This window comes from Anas platyrhynchos, chromosome 1 (assembly GCF_047663525.1).
Source record: "Anas platyrhynchos isolate ZD024472 breed Pekin duck chromosome 1, IASCAAS_PekinDuck_T2T, whole genome shotgun sequence".
Classification (NCBI taxonomy): Eukaryota; Metazoa; Chordata; class Aves; order Anseriformes; family Anatidae; genus Anas; species Anas platyrhynchos.
In genome coordinates, this window is record NC_092587.1 from 23410168 (window position 1) to 23434037 (window position 23870).

Consider the following 23870-nt stretch of genomic DNA (forward strand, 5'->3'; position numbering starts at 1 on the left):
AATTCTTGGGTGAAAAGTGTAGCAAATGGTACGTGGACCTTTTTATTTCTCCACCATGCCTACATTTTGCCAAACAAATAATACATTTTTAGACATATTTCTAGATGACCTTTCCAACACTTGTGTCTGAGAGGCAGGCATACTGTGGTTTAGAGAGGGAACTACTGATTTTCTTGGCAGGAGGTCTCCCTGCAGACTCTGTGTTCTTAGAAAAGTATTTGAATATAGCACATTACGTTGGTGATGTGTTCCTCAGCCAAACGACCTGTCACATGTGGGTTACTGCTTATGGAGAGAATAGTTCTTATGATTTTATTAATAATAATTTACCATAGTTCTTTATGAATTACCCCAATTCTAATGCAAGCTATCACATAAAGCAGAATTCTTACCAGGCTAGGAAAAAAGGAAAGTTACCAACAGAATTAAGTCCTCAGCAAGGTGCCTGGGAAGCAGGAACATCCCTACTGCTGGGATTAGTGGCTAAAACTGAAATAAACACATACCAAGAGTGTTCAGAGATCTGGAGAAAAAAAAAAAAAAAAGAGTTGACTGCAACTCTGCAGAAGGAACTATAGAGTCCAGTAGAGCAAGACAAAGAAAAACATTTTATAATATCATTCTATAGTGTTTAAAATGGTTTCCTTTGTGTTATAATGTTCTCTCTGCCGGCATTGCAGAAGCTAGGATGGCTTTCTGCAAGATGGCTTTCTTGCTAAACGTCCTACCCAGATAATTTATCTTTTTCTCACAGATACGCTGTCCTATCTCAGCCCTCACTCCTCTCAGGCATTCTGGTCTTCACTACAAACGTCTTAACTCCTGAACATCTTTCCAAACTTTAACTCCAAGGTAGTAGTACACTTGCCTGAAAAATACTTTCAGCAGCCTCCACAGCATGTGGGTGCAGCTGTAATACATGAGCTGTTTCAAAGTGAACAGAAGTTGTCCTGCTGTGGACACCTCGTGGTAAAAAATGGTCTTCTCTATGTATTTATCTGAAGGATGCTCAGAGGTAGAGAGAGCTCTGTGTTGATTGCAGTCGTGGGCAGCGTGAGAGATGGGTGGCTGGTAAAAGGGCAGCTGTAATCCAAGCTGCATTTTTCAAGGAGTCAACCCAACATACATCTCCGTGGGCACAGAAAACAAAAAGAGCAAATACTGCTCTTACTTTGCCTTTCTTTCTGGTAGCCTGGTTCATCAAGTATGCAGACTCTAGGCTGTGGAGCTCAGGAAATCACAGGGACCACGGGCAGTGACTGGCCAGGGTGGTGATCGCTTCTGTGAGAGGAATCTGCCTCCTCAATCTCTGTCCAGTCTGGAGATGGTACCTGGATCTCAGATCAGTTTAGAGCAGTGTTCTTTGTACATCTATCTGTGTACATCACAGATGCTAGCTAACCAAGAAATCTTCAGCTACACTGTAGTGTAAGGTATTTAGTGAGACCTGTGCATTCTGCCAACTGGAATCACTGCACTGTTACCTGCAGACAGAAGGGACCTGCCTCCTGCAAGGCTGTGGCTGTGGCCCCCTGGTTGGAATCAAGTGCTGTGCTCATTGAAGTTGTTAGTCATGTTTCCACTGTCAGAACAGCCTTTCTGTGAGACCTGAAATCAAGGAGAATGAGTGAGGTACAAGATGAGATCATTATAGACCTTCATAGTTCCTGACCGATGCAACCAGACTCCTTTAAAAATCCCTTATGTCCCTCCCCAGACTGCTTTCAGCACTAAGCCTCCTGCCTTCAGCCCGCTCCTCACACGTCCCATCTCTGCACAGACAGAAGTCTAACCTCAAGCAGATCATCTCAGTGCTCTTTTGGAGGCAACTCCAAAGAGCAGTGCCCACCATGGAGGACTCAGCATGGGACAGCATAGTGTACAGAAGCCCAAAAGGAGCCCAAAAGGAGCACCCTATGGGCCATGTCCCCATGCAGCAGGCCCCACAGCTCAGATTCAGAAGCACCACCACATATTTTGGAGGAAAAATGATCCATGGTTTATGGTGTTGGTTATGAATTTGAGGTTTGGCTGCATTGTCCCTCAGAAATGGATGATGTTTTACTGAGGAAGCAGGGTGGGATTCATCCCACAATAGGCACCCCCACTGGTCCCGCTTGGTCACCCTTCAGAGACTGATCACAACAGCTCATCTCAGCTGACTGTAGAGTGTGGGCACCCACTGAGCAGGAGCATATGCTTTAAGGACTTAGATGTAGGTGTCTTACCTGAAGCCAAATCTCTCCCCACCTTGTTCTGTGCCTCGGTAACCCACCTGTATAATGGGGGTAAACACAGAGCAAAGTTAATGCAGATAAATACATATCACAGAGTGGGTGAGGTTGGAGGGCACCGTGGAGGTCATCTGGTCCAGCCCCCTTCTCACGCAGGGCAATTACAGACCAAGGGACTGCTATCCACAGATGCTGAATTTTTAAGTTATCTTGATTCCCAGATTGGAAATGCTGGGTAAGTTTTTATTATTATTTCTATTAGGCCTGATTTTCAGAAGTGGCAGATTGGGTCATGCTCTGGTGTTGCCTTGAAGCGTGCTTTTGAATTTAATCTCTTGTGTGATCAGAATGCAGCATGCAGTTCCCCACGGGTTTAGTTTTACTCAACTACCTACAAAAGATGTGACCTGCAAACAGCATTTGGGACTTGGAGCTGCAAGGCAGCTGCTAACCCTGTGGTTTACAAGCGACATGTCCTCCTGGGCTCAGCAGCACATCCTATGCGGCAGGAGGACCTGGCTCTGATGGATGGGGTCAGCAGCTTAACTGATCCTGAACACCGAGTGCTCCCTGGGGCAAGGCGCCCGTGTTCGTATGCCCCACAGCAGCTCTTCCCCTATCATATGGCCACAGAGCTCTGTCTGTGTAGTGCAGCGGACTTCACTGCTGATCAGCCACGAGCAGTCACATTTCTTCCTCAAGATGCAAAGAACATGAATTGTGCAGGTGTGAATTGCTATAAAATCACAGGAATCGGTCACTGTTCTGAATTCCAGCATGTCTGCGAGATCAAGGGGTGCAGCGGTGCAATTACCACGCTTTTAGAAAGCTGAGGGGCCTCCGAAGATTTGAAGCATAGGAGGCATTCTGTTTACAGCCTGGATTTATTGCAGCCCTGCGTTTGCTGGCTCCTGGTGGTTTCGTCTTACTGCCGCGTCTGCCTCTATCGTCCTGGTTTGAAAGGGGCCATCCTGTTTTCATCAGGGTGCACATTAAAGCTCTGCCTTTGTTCGAGGAAAGGCAGCCAATAGCTTTGAAGTGTGTGATAATATTTTTGCTGCAAGGGTGACAGTCACACTCTGGACGCCCCAGCTTCTCACACCATCATGGGACATTAGGAGAAACTGTCACTGGATGCTCCTGAAATCCGATTGATTTATTTTTCTCTTTTAAATTTTGTTTTAATAGTTTTACTAAATTAAATACTGCAGCCACGTGGCAACAACTTCAGCTCCCTACTTCAGTTGAAGGATGTGATCCATGCTTACTTCAAACTGTTGCACTTGCCATATATTTTGAGATACTAACTAAGAATTTATTAATCTTTCTGCATAATTTTCAGTGAACAGCTGCACTCAGCTCAGAGACAGAGAGGTCTTCCAAGAAACACAAGGGCAAATGTAGCTCTTTAAATCTGACCTCCTGTTTTTATTACTATGAAGACAGTTGGGTTCTAATTTAATAGCATCTATATTGCAGCATTAAAGAAGGAAAAAAGAAACAAAAACATTGTGTTTTGTTTTGCTAATTTGACCAAAACTGGCAAAATGTTCCTGCTTGAGGGAACTTCTGAAGGTCTTGCTCAGCAGAAACTCAGACACATAGGAACTCCAAAGTTTTTTATTCAGTTTAAATACTGGTTATTCAGTGCACATATATGACAGCATCTTGTTCAGGTCCTCCAAGCACTTTCCTAATGCTAACCAGATTGGGCGGTGAGGTTCTGTAAAGGTCCAGTCAATAAAATGTTACTGCTTAAGTTACAAATTGGATTTAACCAAGGCTTTTACAGCAGTGTGTGATAGAGGTACACCTCCTGTCTATTGCTCCTTATTGCCAACATTATATTTTATTCAGTCATGAAATCTTTCCACCATGTCACATTTAGAAGTATTAAACTGGAGTGAAATCCTGGTATGAAATCAATTGGCTGAATCGTGTCGGCATGTCCTGGGAATAGTCAGGATGGGGGGTCGCAGCAAGAAACAGTGGTATGGCACATTTGCTAGCAATAACCTCAGTCTCAGAGAGGAATATGTGTTTAATTGGTGTGATACTTCAGCCACAGGTGCGGTGATAAATGGAGATACCAGGCTGTGGAGAGTGAGAGTTGTTATCTGCACTGAGCAGCTCTCGTGCATCATAGCTACCTACTGAGGCCACATTGTATGAGGTAGTCTTTGTATTTCATCCCTGGTTCCTCTTGAACATATGCTGTTTTAGAGGAGAACACACCAGGTGTACAAAATACAAAGTTACATGGCAATGGGAGCATCTATCTGAAGCAATCTGCACAGGATCTATGATCAAAGCCCCAAAACATCTCTAGGGCACATGAGCTTTTGGCAGAATTCATAGACCAGAAACAAAGATTGGAATAGCAGGCTTAAGAAGGGATTTGTCAGGCTATCTGAGGCAGCAACCCATTCCACAGAAAGCTATCGGTGTGTACAAGAATATATCAAGGGATCCACAAGTTCATGTTACAGTTTTGGCAATTCTTACAAACTGCAAAACATTTGGCCATCTGGCAGTAACTGGCAGTTCAGAGACTTAAGTTCAAGAAAGGACAGGCCCTTGTAGTACTGGAGAAGTCCTTCGAAACAAAAATCAGTCTGATCAATGCTCTCAGACACATGGTCTCATTTTTGGATGGTCCTGTGTGGAGCCAGGACTTGGATTCGATGATCATTGTGGGTCCCTTCCAACATGGGATATTCTATGAAGCTGTAATTCGATGATTCTAATCCACTTTGAGAGAGGGATAAGTATTTTATCAGCTCAGAAATAGGCTGGTTTGGAAAGCAGATGTTTAAACATCCATTGGAGTACAAAGAAATTAAATCCTGGCGTGTATTTTGGGCAGTTCCTGGCATGGGAGTCCCACCACAGAAACAGGAAGCAAGACTGCTGCTTCTCTCACTCTAATGAGAAGTTCCACCCTGGATGAATTGGCTCTTTCCTGAGAAAACAGCCACCCATGACTTCATTATCACTTTATCCCGGGCATCACTACTAGCATGAACACAATGGGACAATGCCAGAAAGCCGACGGGCAAGGTGAGAGGTGGGGAAAAAAAGCTTGGGTTACTCAGATGTGCAGATAACAACTCCACACCCCCAAGTGCTCACCACCACGTCTCCTCTCTGCTGCTGCCTGAGTACGCTGTCGGGGAGTACATCTGAGGGGCTGTGGACTGGCACACTGCAGGGGTAATAGCTGGTTGCTTCAGTATTAATCTGTGATTTGTTAGCTGTGGTCTTGATTAGATCACAGCTGGTTAACATGTGCAATGGCAAATAGCTGTGGCTCTGTTAGATTTGAATGAATGAATGTCAAAGGGCCTTGTGTCTGACAGCACTGTCCAAACGCTTCTTGAACTCCAGCAGCTCGGTGCTGTGCCCACTGCCCTGGGCAGCCTGTCCCAGTGCCCAACCACCCTCTGGGTGCAGAACCTTTCCCTAACCCCCAGCCTGACCCTCCCCTGTCCCAGCTCCATGCCGTTCCCTCGGGTCCTGTCGCTGTCCCCAGAGAGCAGAGCTCAGCGCCTGCCCCTCTGCTCCCCTCGTGAGGGAGCTGCAGGCCGCCATGAGGCCTCCCCTCAGCCTGCTCTGCTCTGGGCTGAACAAACCAAGGGACCTCAGCCACTCCTCATACGTCTTGCCCTTCACCATCTTCATAGCCCTCCTTTGGACAATCTCTAATATTTTTATGTCCTTCCTACATTGTGGCTCCCAGAACTGCACACAGTACTCGAAGTAAGGCTGCGCAGCGCAGAGCAGGACAATCCCTTCCCTTGCCCAGCTGGCAGTGCTGGGCCTGATGCACCCTGGGGTACAGCTGGCCCTCCTGGCTGCCAGGGCACACTGCTGGCTCATCTTCAACTTGCCATTAACCAGAACCCCCAGATTTCAGTGGGGCTGTTCTCTAGCCTTTTGTTTCCCAGTCTGTACATATAGCCAGGGTTGCCCCATCCCAGGTGCAATGAGGCCACGCATTGCCACTCTGAGTTATCAATTTTAAATGATTCTATGTGTCCGGTGCAAATGGTACAATAAGTAATGGGTTTAACTTTCCAAACAAGAAGACTAAGCACTAAGGAAAACTTTCCAGTGATATAATGGAGGATTGTTTAGGGACGGATTGTTTAGGGGCACTAGGATTTCCATCTACAGAGTGTTTTTAATGATTTAATTATGTTTGGTCTTTCCTTGGAGCAATGGCAGCTCTGAAAACACTTTCTAGAACTAACTTGTGTGTTCTGCAGAGATACGGAGCTGACACAACTTGCTCAGTGCCCTTGAGACACACTGTGTCTGATAGCAGCGAGCCAGCGGAGAGGGATTAGAGCCCAGGATTGTCTGACACCCAGCTGTGAGCTCAGTTCTCCATGTGATCCATGGGATTCATCTCAGTGGGAATTCGAGAGCAGGAGCCAGTGGCATGGCAGGGTGATGCAGGCTGCTCAGCTGTGCTGGGCTGTCAACATCCACGGTTCTGTTGTCACAAGAGTCACAAAGAGCGTAGGGTATGGGTCCAGAACAACTTAGGCCACGCTAAAGGCATGATGCCCAGACACCATCCTCCCTCTGTTCCCGGCCAGAGGTTCTCTTCACCTCCCTGCATCAGCAACACAGCACCAAGCCTGAAGAGAGAGATCTGTGGAAACAACCAGCAGAATGGTGTTCCTTTCTGTTTGATTTTATTTATTTGTTTCATTGTTTATTTTGCCAGTTTAGTTTTGTGGTGGTTTAGCTCCCTTAATGCACAGCCAGGCAGGCAAACAGAGGGCAACAGGGACCATTGTCGTGGTGATTCAGAACTGCAAAGTTCTCCTGGGGCTGCTCTGGGTGGTACTGCACCTAAAACCCATCAGTTAGGATGTTTGCAGTGACTGTAACTTAAACTATTTTTGATCACTGTAAAGAAACCAATTAGACAGAAGATAAGCCTGTCATGAGACACAGTCTACATGAGATGCAGTCTACAGAGCCCACTGGGGACAACTTGGAGTTGACTGAAAGTCAAGTAACGTTGTCCAGTGAGGCACACAAACCTGTGTGATAAACTCAGATGTAAGGCAGAAAAATTTGCATCAGCTGAGTGCTGCCTGTGCAGTCACACAGCTTTTGGACCAGGGTGGGTGTCTGTTTGACTGGCTTGCAATATTGGCAGCACTGGCTTTCATCTGCCTGCCCCGTATAGCCTAGACCAACCCGCTGTGGTAAGTAAAGATGAAAATGAAAAGCTGGATGTTGGCGGAAGTGTTCAAGAGCATTTGAAACATGAGCACCGTTGCCTTCCTGCTTGTTTGTGAAACAGAGGAACACATGCATGTATCACAAACTTAAAGAGCAGTAAACTGAGACCTAGTGAAAGAAGTGACCCAACTTTGTGTACACATAAACACTTCCTTCAGGTGCCTGTGAAATTCACTGCTAGACGTGTGGCTCATTTACAGCCCTGGGGAACATTCATGAGTATGTTAATGAACAAAATAAAGCTATAGCTTTAAATGTTTCTCAGAAAAAGCCCCGGAAAGAAAAACCCAAGAAATATTTAACACTTTACAGCTGGATTGACAGAATACTCTCATGAGAATGGCATAATGGGTGTAGAAGGGAAGAATTTCTTGTCTATGAAACTGAAACTTCAGATATCTCCTGCACAATAAATGTAGTCTGATAAGTTCCTTCCTACGAGCCACAAGGACGTTACTCTTTGTGAATCTTGTGAAATGATCTCCTCGGCCTCTCCTGGGAAACAGCCCCAGGGGTATTCTCCCTGGGGTGGATAAGCAATTCTTTCTGTCCTCTCAGGTGCCTCTATACTTGCTTATTAGGTGGCTAAATCAAAGAAATTGCATGTCTTCCTTTTGATGTCATTCTCATGCAGCTGCATCAACCTTGGGGTTCCTATTCTCATGGCTTGCTTCACCTTCATTTACAAAACTTACCATGGGCTGTGCTTCTCTGACAGTTTAGAATTACACTGGCACTAATCATATACACTCAGGTATTCAGCCAAAAAACTCCCACTAACAATAATAATAATAATAGTAATAATAATAAATTTTATACCTCCTTATATCTGAAGATTGTTGAGTACATTTGAATTGGTGTGACCATGACCTTGAAGGACTGTGAGGCAAAACAGTATTGATATCTCCAATTAAGAAATTTACCTGAGAGGACACAAATAGCAGAAGTCCATCCTAGGACATCATAACCTTCAGTCTGGGCTTTGAGATACATGTTCTGGCTGTTACTAAAAACCCACTGAGAATTTTTACTTTGACAATTTTTTTTAAGATAAATAAGTTTACTTGTCTTAAAGTTGTGTAGAAAAACATTTACTTCTGCCATTAAAAAGGTTTTTTAAAATTCATATTAACTTTAAAATGGAAAAGCAAAATGTTACAGATAGAAATAAATACACCTGCCAGGCAGGCTGTTGCCAAGGTTTTTAAAAAGGGAATAATTTTTCTATGTTTCCATTTTTTGTTTGGACTGATCCTTCCTTTCTGGTGACAACAGACATGCAGGAGGCTGACAACTTCTTTGCCTTAGTCTTCACTGCTAGTCAAGCTTCCCACATCTCTCTAGTCCCTGAACCTGTAGGCTGGGAGAGCAAAGAGCCTCCCACTGTAAGCAAAGAGCAGGTTCAAGACCACTTGATGAAACTGAACAGGTACAAGTCTATGGGGCTGATGACATGCATCCCAGGGTCCTGAGGGAACTGGCTGATGCAGTTGCCAAGCCAATCTCCATCATAATAGGATTGAGTTCACCCTCAGCAAGTTTGCAGATGACACCAAGCTGAGTGGTGCAGTTGACACAACAAAAGGAAGGGATGCCATCCAAAGGGACCTGATAGCTTGATAAGTGGGCCCACGTGAACCTAATGAGGTTCAACAAGGCCAAGTGCAAGGTGCTGCACCTGAGCATCTAGCAAAAGATTTTGGCTTCTATGTCATAGCCTTTCTCTGAAGTTGCATCTGACACACAGATTTTGAAATAAAGCATCTTAGTACAAATTGTAGGGGATTTTTACAACTTCCAATACTATTCTGGCTTGAAGATCTTGTGGAGTTATCTAACAGCATTAAAATAATAATGGCAGGGCCTTCTGTTACAAGCTTCAAGCTTCTGTTACTTAAAGTACCATACCATACTACCCTTTTCATAAGCCTCTTGCATTATTTTAACAGCAAACCGGTGTATTTGCCCATTTATTTATTTATTTATTTTCAACAAGAAAGATGTTTTAACCTTTTTGTTCTGTCAGGAATTTTCTTCTAATTTCTGATCCAAATGTAGCCATGCATATTTTATGTCCATTGTTTTTCAACTGCTAACACCATCCTGTGGCTGAATAGCTCTTTCCCCTTTGCATTATTTATAGACATGAGCCGAAATCCTTTTGAGCCTTTGTTTGGCTAGACTGATCCCACCACCTGTTCTCATTTCTTCTTGTAGGATGGTCTCCTCAGCTTCCCAATTATCCTAGCCATTTTCTGCCCTGCTTCCAACTCAAAACAATTTGTCATGACTCTTAGTTACCAGAATTGTACACAAACTCCCAGATGATGTTTCACTTGGGCTTACACCCAGGAACAGTTCTTGGATCTACCTCTCCCATTACATCCACTGACTAGAGGTACTTTAAGGTAGTTAGTAGTCATTTGCTTATAAACCAAAGAAAAGTTATCTCTATTTTGGCTGCAGAGCTGCTCTACATTAATTATTACTTCCATATATACGATGAATTTCTGAGGAAACTGTGCAAGTGGAGGAGTGGTGTCTTGAATACTCACAGCTTCTCTTCTATGCTGGAGTGGCTGGTGTGCAGGTGAGGAAGGGTCTTTGGCCATAATCTCCTGCTCCCCTCCACCTTGCAGTCCCCAAGGCCCCAGAACGTCCATCCTCCAACCAATTCTTGCTGGAACAGCACTGCATATTCTCCTCTGGCTTCCCATCTGTATGGAGCACAGGCTCAGCCTCCAGAAATGTAGGTGGCTTCACCTAGATGGAGCCTTGTTGGCCACCTGCCCTGATGAGTGGGAAGAAGGCACCTCCATGGTGCCAGGGAGTTGGATGGAGCCTGTTGTCAGACCAGCACACTTATCTCTAGAGAAATCCCCAAGCTGCACAGGTCACTACCCAAAACTTTTAAGAAGGGGCTCTAAAGGAGGGAAGAAACTTTCAAAAGACATGGAAACAAAATCTCTTACGCTTTTACAAGCTTCTTTTCTTTTTATAAACTCAAACACTTCCCCGGATGATTAGGCACAAACTAAATGACAAGTACTGTAATTACAGGTGGGAAATGAAGCTCTGAATTTTCTGGTGCTTTGGTAGGTCTGTTCTCTCACACTGGGCCTTGCAGCATGGATGCTCACATGGAAACAGGTTACAAGGGCCCCAGCATGAGGCTGCAGATGAGGCAGTGCCTCCTGGTTGGACTATCCAGAGCACAAGGCCTTGCAGGGTGGCACAGCTCCGACCACCACACAGTGCTGCCTGCCCCACATGCCCAGGGCAGCCTGGTGGCAGGTCACCGCTGCAACAGCACCCTTGTAGCACACAGTTCAGAGCAGCTATGGGGTGCCAAGAGGACCCTGTGTCCATCCCAACCACCACATGAAGCTTCTGTGACCTGCTGAGTCCCCCTCCCGCTCCCCAGGCTGAATTTGGAGGAACAGTCGCATGAGAGATTTGGCGCAGTGCAAACAGGGGAGGCAGGTTTTGTTATTTTTTCTTTGTCAGAAAGCTACAGTATTTCTGCTCTTCAGTGGGCTGGTCACTTCTGCAGTTCATGATGAGACAAATAATGTTCTAAGGACATGTAGGCTGTTCCTAAAAACAATATAACCTCTTGTCCTGCCCTGCCTCTTTGCCTCTTCAGTGACAGTAAGTACTTGGTTATTCTTTGCAGCTCTCTTATTGCTGACCTATTCATTTTGAGAGGTTTTTGTGTGTGTGCATTCTCTGACTGGTCTTTGACAGCAAGTGGACAGCCACATGCTGCAGGGAATCCTTTGAGTTCAGTCGAGGAACATGCTGCACCCCAGGGCCTCCTTGTCAGCCCTGGTGAGGGCACAGGAATGTGCAGGAGCTGACCTAGGGGACATCCTCCATTCAGGCCAAACAAGAGGCTGCCAGGCCTTCGGAGGAGGTTATTTGCCTCCCTGTGACTCAAGGGAATGGAATAGAGAGTGAAGTGAGCCCAGTAGCAGACCTAGCAGACCTGAGCCCCTGGGGAGATACACGAGTGCAGGGGTGTTTGCACCCAGGGGAGCTGAAGCTTGGCAGGGGGACAATTTGGCAGCCCTCCACTCCTGGCTCGTGCTAAGCTGGGAGGTAGCATAGTACCTCCCAGAGTGGTTTCGTTTGCTTGTCATATGGTGCTCACTTGCCTACTTTAAAGGAAAACAAATGGCTTCTTGGAAGCTGCTCGTGCATCCGGGAGGAGTGGGACGCTGACCACAGCAGGACTGACGTGCACCTAAGGAGAGAAGGGGCTGCCTTCCCCTTCAACAGGGCATCAAAATCTTAACAAGGTGTTTTCAGGGGCCCTGTCTCACAGCTGTGCAAGTAGGAGACAGGCTTTGAAATGCCTCCAAGTCAAAGTGCTGTGAAGTTTATGTAGGCAGAAGGTAATTACCCAGATTAGAATTTGGCCAGGACACAGGACTGACACTTCATGAAGGAGTGTGCCACAGGAGCTTAAATAACCACAAGCGATTGGCACTTCCATGACTTTACCTTTTAGCAGAAACACTAATCTCCAGCAGTGGAGTGGTGATGGAGAGACAGGACTGATGAGGAAGGTGTTAACAACTGCAGGCTGCAGCACGGGTTCAATCTTCATAAGGTCTGCATCCATTTCCCTTCCCCTTCTCGAATATATGAGTTGTAAAGAAGTAACTCAAACCACTGTTATTGACCTGAAAGTTGAATTCTACCTTTCTTTTTCTTCTTTTTTCCTAGCTTTCCTTCTTCTGCATTTTTCCTTCCTCATCTGCCACTTTTCAGTATTCCTTTTTTCTTCTGTACCATCTTCATCTCCTGTACAATTACTTTCCTCGCTTCTTACTTTCCATCTAAATCCTCTCCACTGTGCTTTCCTGGAGTTCTGTCCCTATCTTTCGTTCTCCCTTCCAACTTCTTATCTGCTTCTGTCATTTGATTAAACATTTTGCTGCTTCTCATCCTTCACAAAGCTGTCTGGGGTTGTGGGCCTCCTCCTGAGCATGGCTGCATTCCAGTACTGCTTATATCCTCAAAAGATCCCAGGCTCCAGCTTCTATGTGGTCATGAGTGACTGGCCACAGATTCAATTTTATGCTATGGGATTCTATGCTGGTATAAAGGTAGCTGAAGACTATCCGTATGCGTATTTCCTGTGGTAATAGGTCTAGAAATACTCATGAATTGTTGTGAACCTGAGACTAGAGGAAAAATGTTGGGAAGTGTTTCAGTTAGTTGTAAATTGCTTTTAGTTGTAAATTGCTTTTAGTTGCAAATTGCTTTTAGTTGGTTCTACTCAGTAACTACCAAAGCAAATAAATTAAAAATTGAAAATGTATCTTCACCTTTTTCTTATCAAACAGTAACTTTCCTGGCAATTCACTAACACATCCCTTTTCTGTTATGCTTCACTGCCCTCGAGTAATTTGTTCCTCTTTCTGGGGAAATCTGTCTGGTGAATATTTCCTGATACAACCTTGCCTGTAGTTTTTCGGTACCACTGCAATGTTTGATGACCATAAATACTTCTTTCTAGTGGTGTTATGTAAAAGAAATACCAATTCTCTTACTTATTGCTAAAATAAGTAAACTAATTAATAATTAGTTGTTTTTCAAAAAACCTTTACTTCTCCTTGACCTTCAACATCTTCACTACTGCTTGTTTTTCTTCATGTTATTGCTGCCTTCATGCTATCTGATGCACTGAGAACCATGACTAATCAGACAGAGCTGGACTGTCTAGTACTACATGAAGAAGGACTGCTCATGCCATTGCCTGTGATGTGATATCTCCAGCCACCCAGCTCCAAATGATGTTGGCTCTGCCTCTGCCATATCATGTTGACGATTCACACTCAGCTCAACTGGTATCGTATGAAAGTCCTTTTCCACCTGAATGCAAGTCTGCTCTTCAAGTTTCTCTATCTGACCAAGTCTTGGCACTAGGGTTAGTTCTGCCTAGATACAGTGGTGTGCACATGGATGTCAGTTGAATAATTCTGCTGCACCTTAAAATATCCATGTTAATTTTAACGCCTAAGTCAACATGAACTGCAGCTCTGGCCATCACCCACTTTTCCCTTCTGTTCGATGAAGGTTTAGGACCTGGTATACAATACCAGTGGCCTGGTAAAGCCCACAGCTTGATGTGAGTTGTATATATATAGTCTGAAGAACCATTTTCTTTTTCTCTTTTTCTATGGAACTGTACTAACACAGACTCAGGTACAATCCTCCAAAGAAGCCTGATGCATGCAGGTGAGAAAGGTTTCATTTTCTTTCCTGGGAGATGTTCCTAATGTTCACACAAAGATCTGGCAAGATTTCAGTCACAAAAACCCAAGACTATGTTTCTGTTTAAAAGCTTCAAACTGCATTTATTGTAAATTTATGGAAAAAAAATAATGAAGAAACCACAGGTTGGTAAACTATTACATCTCAGTGTGAAGAAGTTGTCCAGTGATTTGCAATGCAGGTATTGAAAAGAATATCTAAAGAAGCAGCAATTTTTCAATAGAAATCTTATTAAATAAAAAAGAAAATTATTTCCATATTTACAGATTATAAGGCAAATGTATCCTTAAAGCATTGTTTAGTAGTTAGTGGGTTTATTTCTTTGAAAGGAAAAGGGAAATGGTTCAAATCTAAGAGGGTACTTAGGAAGCAGCTTGCTACAGAGTCTATTTTACCACTGGTGAACAGCCCAACAGCCTCCCCTGACCACTGCCATGCTCTGCTTCTTCTGTCATCCAGGCTTTCACCGAAGGGCTTCTGGTACCTCCACCTACAAAACACAGAGCAGTGGAAATCTCATTACATTTGATGTACAGTCTGGGTGTCAAAATTCCTTCCTGGGCTGTAGGCACTCTCCCAAGATCCCTCTGCTAATCACCACCTCCCATAACAAGCCTGAACCTAGGAAAGTACCTCGCTTTCTGTCACAATCTCGGGTAAATAGAAGTCAGAGTGCTGAGAAAAGCCTAATCAGAGGAAAACCTCCTCCCGAGTATTTTATGTTCACATTTCTAAGAATGTTTTTATTAAATATCTATGTACTAAAGTTAATTGAGCTTGTGCTGTATCTGAGCCACGATCAGTTACTGAAATATGATCTCTTACTTACCCGCCTTAATTGTTTTATGCTGCTTGCTCGAATTGCTTCCATAAGGTTGTCATGGAGAGACCTCTGTGGGGTAGAAGGTCGGGTGGAGGGTCGGGAGCCTTCTTCTGATCTTCTGTCTGAGACTGATTTTAGAGAATCTTTAATTTCTTTCAATATGCTGTTCTCATGTTTTTTGCTTTTTTTGCCTTTTTTCTTTTTCTGTCCATTCTGTAAAGCTTTTCTTGAGCTTTCTTGCTGCTTGATGACTTCAGCTATGTTCCTGGTTGGTGCCTTCTTCTCTGGAATAACTGGAGGAGGTGGAGGAGGAGGAGGAGGAGGAGGGGGGGGTGGAGGTGGGGGTGGGGGTGCAAGAGCTGGCGGCTGACTTTTTGCTGGTGGTGCCTTCTTAGAGAGCTTTGGAGAGGACCAAGGTGAACTCTTAGGTGACGTATAAGGTGAGGAACGAGGAGTCCCCTTCTGCAAGGCTTTGGTCTTTGGGTTGATGGCACCATCACAACCAGACTCTTGCTGTCGTTGCTCCTGCATACGCTTTTGCCTTTGTTTATCCATATTTCTTGTCAGAATACTTGTCATGCTCATCCTTGGACCAGCAAGGTCAAAGTGGTATCCGAGCTTGACCAGAGTGGTGTTCTCTTTCAACAGTTTAACTATGTCCATTTCCACCTGGCTGCCCATGATATGCCTTTGGTTGTGGAACCGCAACTCTGTTAGAACCTTGTTATGCTGCAAAGCTCTCATGATGGCCAGCACTCCTTTGCCCGTGATAAAATTTGACTCAATATTCAGACTAGTTATATGCTGATTTACCTTTAACATACCGGCAATTGCTATTGCGACATTGTCATCAGCGTGTGTGTTAGCCAAGCTGAATGACTTGACTACGGTGTTGTCCCTAAGGGCTTGAGAAAATTGTATAAGCATCTGTGAAGTGATGTTTTCAATGTTATTTAGATTTACCTCTGTGGTGTCTGGGTCATTGCTCCGAACTTTTTCCAAAGCATCCTCAATAACGGTTGGGTTTCCACACGGATGGATGGCGCTGCTTTTAAAGCTCAGATTGTCTGTGTCTTTACCATCGTGGCCATTGAGCAAATTTTCACTGTCCTTCACACTGTTACTCTTCTTGTGTCTCATATGGTCAGAACTCCTGCCATCCTCACAATTCACAGGTCTTTCACCAGCTGCAGCATTTTGCTTTTCATCGTCCTCATCATCACTGTCATCTTCATCTTCCTCCTCTTCTTCTTCTTCCTCTTCGTCATCCTCTTCGGTATATGCCTCCTCAGACACTTCACTGTTGCTTTCTGTAAAATATTCTTCTTGAATGTCTTCTGAATTGTCATTTTCTTGCTCTGATTCCTGAACAGGAATGTAGGTGTGGGCGTTAAACACAATTGCAGTAACATAGCTACTGCCTCTTTGCACAAAAATAATTATCTTGAAACTATAGAATTTAATGCTGATAGCTAAAAATAAATTCCCAGAAAGAAAGACAATTAAGGGAACAGAAAAACTGTTTCAGCACCTTACACCTTTTTATCATTATTTCTTTCATTTTCTTTAGAAGACAAATGCTTAGTGTAAATTGGATTAGCTTCCCAGATGTCAAAGATTTCTACCAAGAGAAGACTTAATACAAGATACCATAACATGGATAAACTTCATTCTCTTTGTTTGTTGGCATGTCTACAAGGGGCTATTAAATGGAGCTGTATGGGTCCCTGCCAGCAGAAACACAAGACTGCAGTTTCAGAATGGATGTGATATGTGAGCAACAAGTTTCTTGACTTCATAAAGATTAGACAGCTGCGTCAATGCTCAGTCTCCCTTGTATACGTTAGCACATCCAGCAAGGCTAAAGAATGCCATGACTTAGAATACAAACAGTGTCTGCATGTGTAAACAGGCATATAGATATGGAAGATAATATAGTATTACACGAGTCCTGCAGAAAGGACTCTGGATAAACTAAGGGTGTTATACATGCTTAGGAGCAATTTGTGAAGAAAAGATTACAACACTTTCCCACCGGTAACATGTAATCATGTCAGTAAACCCCAAATCTCTTCATGTTTGCCAACAGCCAAGACTCTGCTCCTGAACAGTTGAAACAGGCCAGCTGCCATACTGTAACGGGTTATAACTCACTGCCTATTCAACGAGTGTTTTTCTAAACCCCAGGGTTATTTCAGTGTGTTTGATGGGCACCCAAATAGCAGCTTTGGATCCACTTCTCAAAGTTCTGCCAGGTGTCCTTAGCAGTTATGGTGGCAGTGGACAATCCTCCACGTGCAGGAGCAGCTAAAGGTCTGTACCCCTCAAAAATCCCACTCTCCATTTGGAGAGCTCCAGAAGCGTGGCAGCATTGTGCAGGCCATGACTGAGCCCCCGAGCTGTGACCAACCCTCAGCCTCTTAACCAAAAAGAGATCTTAGGTGTCCTTTTCAGTCTACTGGGCAAGCCAGAGTCTAAGTTTTTTATGTTTGTAAATGCTTTTAAAATTTTGGATGAAGTGTAGTGGTTGCATGCACTACTTTATCAACATTCATGTTTTGGTCTTTGTAAAATACTAAGTGTGCACTTTGTGGAGACACGGTGATTCAGTTCTGTGCTTCTGGAAAACAGAATTGTTACTAACTTGGCAGCTTATTTTTAGAAAACCTGTGTAGATTTAGGTTTTCTTAATTATCTGGTTCTAAAAATGCCAGTGAAAGGTTAAAATAATAGTAATTACAGATTGCATGGTACCATTTCATAGTCTTGAGCAGTTTGCTGTGTTGGGACACATGAAAATCAGACGATACTTGTAGTCTTCACAAAAGCCTGAGTCTAACGAAACAGGTCATCGAACTGGTCCAGCCTACCACTGCTGAGAGTTCAGCACATGCAGGGTTTGCAGGATCCAGCTCCATCACCCTGTGCATGGAGGGCTTGCAAGATCTGTCCCCCACTTCTCCTGCAGAGTCTGTGAAGGAAGTCCCTTAACACAGAAAGTTGCTGTGCTGCATATGGAAACATGGATGTGTTTAAGCCAGGTTTATTATGGGGCTGAGATTTGTATCTGAAGCTTCTGCACAAATATGCAGCCTTTTAAAAGCTGAAAACATCAGTTATCCAGGAAAGCATCTGTGTTGCTATGCTTTTATCTGCCCAAGCATATACCCTACAGTCTTCAGCACAGCTGCATATGAGCAGAAGCTTGTGCCTTTGAATGGACTGCTAATATGTTTTGATGACTCTAGATAAATATAAATAAATAAACAAACTTGATTTTTCTCAGAGGCACTTCTGAGGGTACAGGCGGAATTTATTTTCCCAGCACATACATCGTCAGCTGTCGTATCTCATGTCATATCCATGGTTAGATGCCATATCTCACAGCAACCTGAACAACAATTCTGCAATGGAGTACTCTTCTCTGCAGATCTATAAAGGCATGCCCGGGTATTGTGGCAGCATTTCAGTACAGGACTGCTGCCGGCAGCCTGCAGGGCTTTATCTTACTTCATGGTAGCAACTTGATGAAAAGTTAGGCCGCAGATAGTCAACACAGTGAGATAAATACCTCTGGAGGGCATGGCACTCACCCTAAAAGGCTATCTACAGGATGTGTGCCTTCTGAAGGGGCTGATGTCTTGCCACTAACTATAGAAATTGCACGAATAGCTATCTTAAATAAGGTGCCTACCTTTCGGACAGTTGAGGGCAAAGAGATTGCTTTCAAGAAATGCAGAAAGTGTTTTCTTACTGCCTTCATTTGTGCCTCCGACATCAGCAAGTGAACACTTTCCTATTTTTGGACACTTTTAGAAATTTTCTTCTCACATCTAAAGGAACAAAGGCTTTTGCAAGCACTTTAAGGTTTAGCTATTAGCACCTTGTTAATACTATACAGTCATGGGAAACCATTCTGTGACACAGAATGAGCCCTGTTCAGAAGGTTTTTGGAACCAACCAGGTTTCAGGTTCCAGGCTCATCTGGAAAAAAGCATTAATCTTGCCATTCCGTTCCTTAGCACTTGACAAACAGGGAGTGAAGTCCACGTCTGCAAGCTGATACTAATGGTCTGATGACAGCTAGCACTCGGTGTGCTTGCCTACAAAGACACTACAACACCATTCACTAGCAGGAGCAAACACTTAACTGCAAAGAAATCCTGACTATTATTATCACAAGCTAATTTTATCCAAGTGATTTTTCTCTAAGACAATATTTAGTCTGATGTAAAATTGGCCTAACTAGATTTTCTTGCAAATGAACTGAGCTCCTGACAAGGCTGTTACAAGTTGAGATTTGCTTTTTTTTTATCTTTTTTTTGTATGTTTTTTTTTTTTTTTATTTAAACATAGGAGAACATGTCCTCATAAGGCAAAACTTGGTATGGAGCAGTGCTTAAAAATCAAAAAAGTTACTCTCACACCTAAGTTCTTGCTTTGCTTTGAAACTACAGGAAGCTGTTGAGAAAACAAAAGCTAATTTTTGAAGAGCTCAGTCTCACAGATTGTTTCTGCAAGGGCTCAGGGGATGATTGCTTCGGTTTGGTTTGGTTTGTTTTTAAAAGGCAACATATAAGCTTTTAAACAAAAACAGAAGTTAACCAAAAGTCTGTATCGCTACCTGGCAGTAACTTTTAGCCTGTCCCTTAAAACTGTATTCCTGCCCATTTTTTAATCACCAGCAATAGTTTTTGCAGGATTTTCTTCTGTTTTCTGTTAAGCTTGTAATGTACTTCCAGAGAGGGTGCAAGAGTTCTCTGAGCCAACTCTCTGTGCTTTAGCGGCACAAACATATCTCCAACAATGTTCTTAAAAATGTTACAAGAGACAGAAAGAAAATAAAAGCAGCAAGTGAGAGCCAGGGAAGAAGAAGCCCTGACATTTCTAGGAAACAGCAAACACCTCAGGGTCTTACCTTGTCGCATGCACCCAGCCTCTCTTTTTCCAAGAGTTTTCTGGTCTCCCTCTCCCAGTAGGCCATCAGCGCTTCCCTGCTGAAAGTCCCTGTGGGTGTTTTCTCTGTCAGACTCTTTTGCCGTTGCCCTACGGGAAGGTTACGATCAGGCTCGATGTCCTCCAGCTCCCGCTCCAGCTCCTTCAGCTCCTCTTCAGTGAGAGAAGCGAGGAGCTCGTCTTCATCAATGTCCTCATATTTGCTCAGCTCTCTTCTGTAGCCAAAGGTAGACATGGTCCCGTTTGGTCAGGCTGGTACAAAACTGAAAGGATCGGGCATTCACGAGGGCTGGATCAGGCACGCCGCGTCTCGTTTGGTCAGCAACTGTTTCCCTGAGTAGCTGAGGCACCCTTTTAAGAGTGATCACCGGGGGCTTACGACAATGCATGAAGGGATGAAAGCATGCTCTGTTTTAAGCATCAGACGTCAGCTAGACATCTGAAGAGAAAGAATGTCCCACCGCTGGTGTTTGCAGGTCCCTGGAAGAGGGGATTACTGACACAGTGACCATTGCCTTATTTAGAGCAGCCTGCTCGCGGGAGGGCACCCGCCGCCCGGGGGGGGGGCAGCGGGGAGAAAACCACGCTGGCCTCGCCTGTTAACAAGAGGAGGAAAGAGCCGTGAAAATTCACATAAACCCCAGCTGCTGCAGGGGCTGGGAACAGAACGGCCTCACCATTGCTCGCCAGAGTCCTGCTGCCTTTCATGGTTTTCTGGCCAAACCACACTGTCGTTGCAGCAAGGCGGCTGCAGGAGGCTGCAAGTGGTGGAAGAAGGGGAGAAGGTTGTGGTGCCTGTACCTCACCTGCCACACATCACCCAGCCGGATTATCTGCCGATTCTCCTTGCTCAGGAGTGATAGGGGGAGGATCGACTCGTCCCTTTGCAGCTGGTGCCAGATGCTGCTCTGGTGGAGGACTGCAGGCTGCTGCTGGGGTCGGTGGCATTGCATGGAGGTGTAGGGGCACCTCACAGCACAGCACAGCACGGGCTTCGTTAATGCCCACAGACCCTAGCAAATGAGGCCTCTAGTGGGCATTTTAATTTATGGCCATCACTCCCTGGAGCTGATGGATGTGCAGCTGGAGAGCACCCTCAAATTCATATATATATTCATGTGTGTATATCTACGGGTATTTTTTCCTGTATAGATATATGATAATGTATTTACACAAACACATAAGTATATGGGAACAATGTACATATAAATACGTTATCACATCTTCTAGTAAGCACTATACTGACATTGTTTTTAGAGAGAGGTATCTTCCAGTATAAGGAACCACAGAATGAAAGCATAACTTCACATTGTTTTTCTTCTCTTTACTGCCTATAAATGATGGTAAATAAGCAAAGCTTTTGGAAACATCCAGGCCAGCAATATCTGAAAACCAATGCTCTGAGAGAGAGACAAAGAAAGGAAGAGTGAAATAGAGAAAAAGTAGATTTGGGTCCAAGGAAGTAGAAACCCACCTAAAATGATAAATGTTAACATTATAAAATGAAAAGTCACAGTGGTTTTATTTTTAGATGGTAAATTCCATGTTAAAAGGAAATGAAAGTGAAATCATTTGAACTAAGTACTTGTCCAGAATTTCCTCTTTTTGATTAGCATGGATTGGGCACTAGAACTGACATATGGTGTTTAGCCAAATTGTTTATAAAGTTTTATTATTGCATATGTTGTTTTAATGGCCATAGAGAGGAGTGAGCATGCTTTTCACAGAGTTGGTAAATAAATTAGATATTTCCTTTCATCATTTTTCTATGTGGATTTCATGCAGCTTAGCTCACTCAAGTGGGATGAAAAGCTTAGAAGCCTTTGCTTTCCTAACACAGGAAAAACACTCATAAATCAGATTAAAGAATACTGCACATTTGTAATCAAATTAAATAAATATTTGCAGGTCATTTGTATTCACCAATCTTTTCATAAAATAAAAAAAAGCAAAAACAAGCTGCAAAAACATCAGACACAACACAATTTGTAAGCCTTAGACTTTTCTTATGTTGAGAGTTCATAATACAAGGTACAAACATACAACTGCTTGACTTGTATATTTACTCTTTTCTGTATAGAATTCTAATTTTAAAAACTCAAAGAAACCTCAAAAAGTGACATGTTGCTCACTTTTCAAAGAATGTTCTAAAGGGTAATTTATTCCAGCCCTTCACAGCAGCATGAACATTACCTTCAATGTTACTCCTTGCAGAGACATGACAATACATTGGTACAGTGACGATCTTTATCATAAGATGAGAATCTCAGTGATGTCTACTCTAGCCAAGGGATAACAGAATTTAAAGATGTTACAAAATATGGGTAAGCTTTTCTATTGCAAATGTCTTCCCAGAAGTGAGGGGAGATTGGCAGAGTTAGATGAGGTTACGAGAGATTTGGGTCCTTTCTTAAACCTGTACATGTCACTCACGGTAATTTAGGACCCATTCTTTATAAGGAAATGGACAAGTGCAAACACCCATGAACAGTCTCTGGAACAACAATGATAAAAGTAATAAAGCTGGCAAGTTGTACACACAAAAATGATGCTAAAACTGTAAAGCCAAGCACTCACATATCAGCAAATGCTGGCATTACATTTGTCCTTGCCTTTTGATGAGCACAGAAACTCAGTGCTTAATTCCATAATTCTCTGATATAAAATTATATGCTTCAATTCTGGTCCCACGAGTCCCCAGGACCCTTACTGCCACTCAGTGTGCAGGAGAGATCATGCATATTTAACAAACAGCCCCTCAAAATTTTGTCTTGTTGTTTTCTTCAGCATATCAAGATTACTAATGACTAATGTCTAAGAACACTTTCAGAACGGGTGGCAGTGTTATCTCAATTGAAAGGAGAAATAAAGAGACTTTAAGATTGAAAGTACCCACTAATGCAGAGTGCTTACGGTGACATGTTTAGGATTTGCTTTTTGGGAGTATTTGGCATTATGCAACACTGCAGTTTGTCAGTGCTCAGCTCCTGTGGGTATCACCCATTGCTGAAGCTGCCCACCACTACAGTTCAGACCACAGTTGTCACTCAAATTATTTAATTATGATTAAATTGGCTTGCCTAACTTCTCAGAGGAAATTTGCTAAAAATTAGGATTGATTTTGTTTTCCTAGTATTACCATTCCTGCATGAGACTTTTTGTTCTCTTCCCTCAGTCCCATTTCTCAGACATTATAAACACTCAGACACTCAGATTTCTGGGGGGAAAAAAAAAAAAAAGAAAAAGGAAAAAAAAGGCAAAAATAGCAGCCTGGGCATCCTGTTGTACATCCCACACTATATGCTCAATCACAGAACTGTGACTCCAATATAAACCCTTCAGGAAGAAATGTTGTGCTAGCGAGGTGTGAGGTGGTTGAAGCGAGAGGTGGCACAGTGAACTTCCTCCTGTCACAACCAGCATGAGAGCAAAGCATGGGCTACACGTAGTAGTCCACATGCACAGGTCTGTAATTGCTGTGTTGACTGCTATCTAGGATGAATCCTCCAAAGTACTTTGCCACCGACCAGCACAAAACCTCAAACCATGCCCCCGACACTGTGCTAAAATCGTGTATTCAGCGAATAGCTTGTCACTTCTAGGCCATGAAAACTCTTCACTCGTTCAAAAAAATAATTTTTGAAATATTTGCTTCCTTCAGGATGGGGTCTAACATGAGAGAAGATAGGAGCTGAGAGAGCCCATTTTATTGAAGTAGGTCTCACTTTGCCATTTCAAACATCTAGGGTTCAGGCTTCTGGCTCTGAGTGGGACTGAACCCACTCAGAGGCTGGTAAACTTCGGACAGGACTTTACATCTTTCCTAGCCCAGGTGGCTTATCTTCTAGGTTTTAGAAGACGAGACTCTTCTAAGTGCTTATGTCTCTTTTTTCCTTTCCAAACAACTAAATATTTCAACCAGCAGCCTCAGAAATGTTCTGCTTCTCACAGGTTTCCACACCTTGTTGTTCAAGTTGTTGAAAGGAAGCGAGCAAAATCAGAAGGGCAGTAGGCATCACCGACTGGGGCAAAATACACAGCTTAAACTTTACTTGCAGTCTGGTGAGCGCAGGCCAAATGACAGGAAAGCAAAGTGAGTGTTGTACAACCTTGTCCTCAGGCATGGGACACGGCCTGTCCTCAGGGCACTGGCTATTTCAGTCACAGCTCCTGAGGACAGCCTGTCAGACAGATGCGTTGGCTTGTATCAAAACGCCGGCCCACGCTGCAGGAACGGGTCCAATTGCTATAAAGCACATTAAAAACAATGCCACCACAGCATGTCTGGGCTTTCCCATTCCCTCATGTTG

General features: G+C 43.7%; 1 protein-coding gene across 1 annotated transcript; it reads right to left on the reverse strand.

Moving 5' to 3' along the window:
• Positions 1-13837: 13837 nt before the first annotated feature.
• On the reverse strand, positions 13838-22760 carry LMOD2 (leiomodin 2). The gene is made up of 3 exons (XM_005013153.6): positions 19523-22760; positions 14611-15969; positions 13838-14271 (listed from the first exon to the last, which is right to left on the reverse strand). The coding sequence occupies exons 1-3, from the start codon at positions 19793-19795 to the stop codon at positions 14245-14247; spliced, it is 1659 nt and encodes a 552-aa protein (XP_005013210.2). The 5' UTR covers positions 19796-22760; the 3' UTR covers positions 13838-14244.
• Positions 22761-23870: the final 1110 nt, after the last annotated feature.

Bases quoted from the DNA above. Each gene is read 5' to 3' on its own strand.
- LMOD2 (XM_005013153.6), bottom strand. From the start codon at position 19,795: ATGTCTACCTTTGGCTACAGAAGAGAGCTGAGCAAATATGAGGACATT. The intron at 15,970-19,522 runs GTAAGACCCTGA...ATTCCTGTTCAG, and splicing joins GGCTGGGTGCATGCGACAAG to GAATCAGAGCAAGAAAATGA. The intron at 14,272-14,610 runs GTAAGTAAGAGA...TGTGTTTTGTAG, and splicing joins GCATAAAACAATTAAGGCGG to GTGGAGGTACCAGAAGCCCT.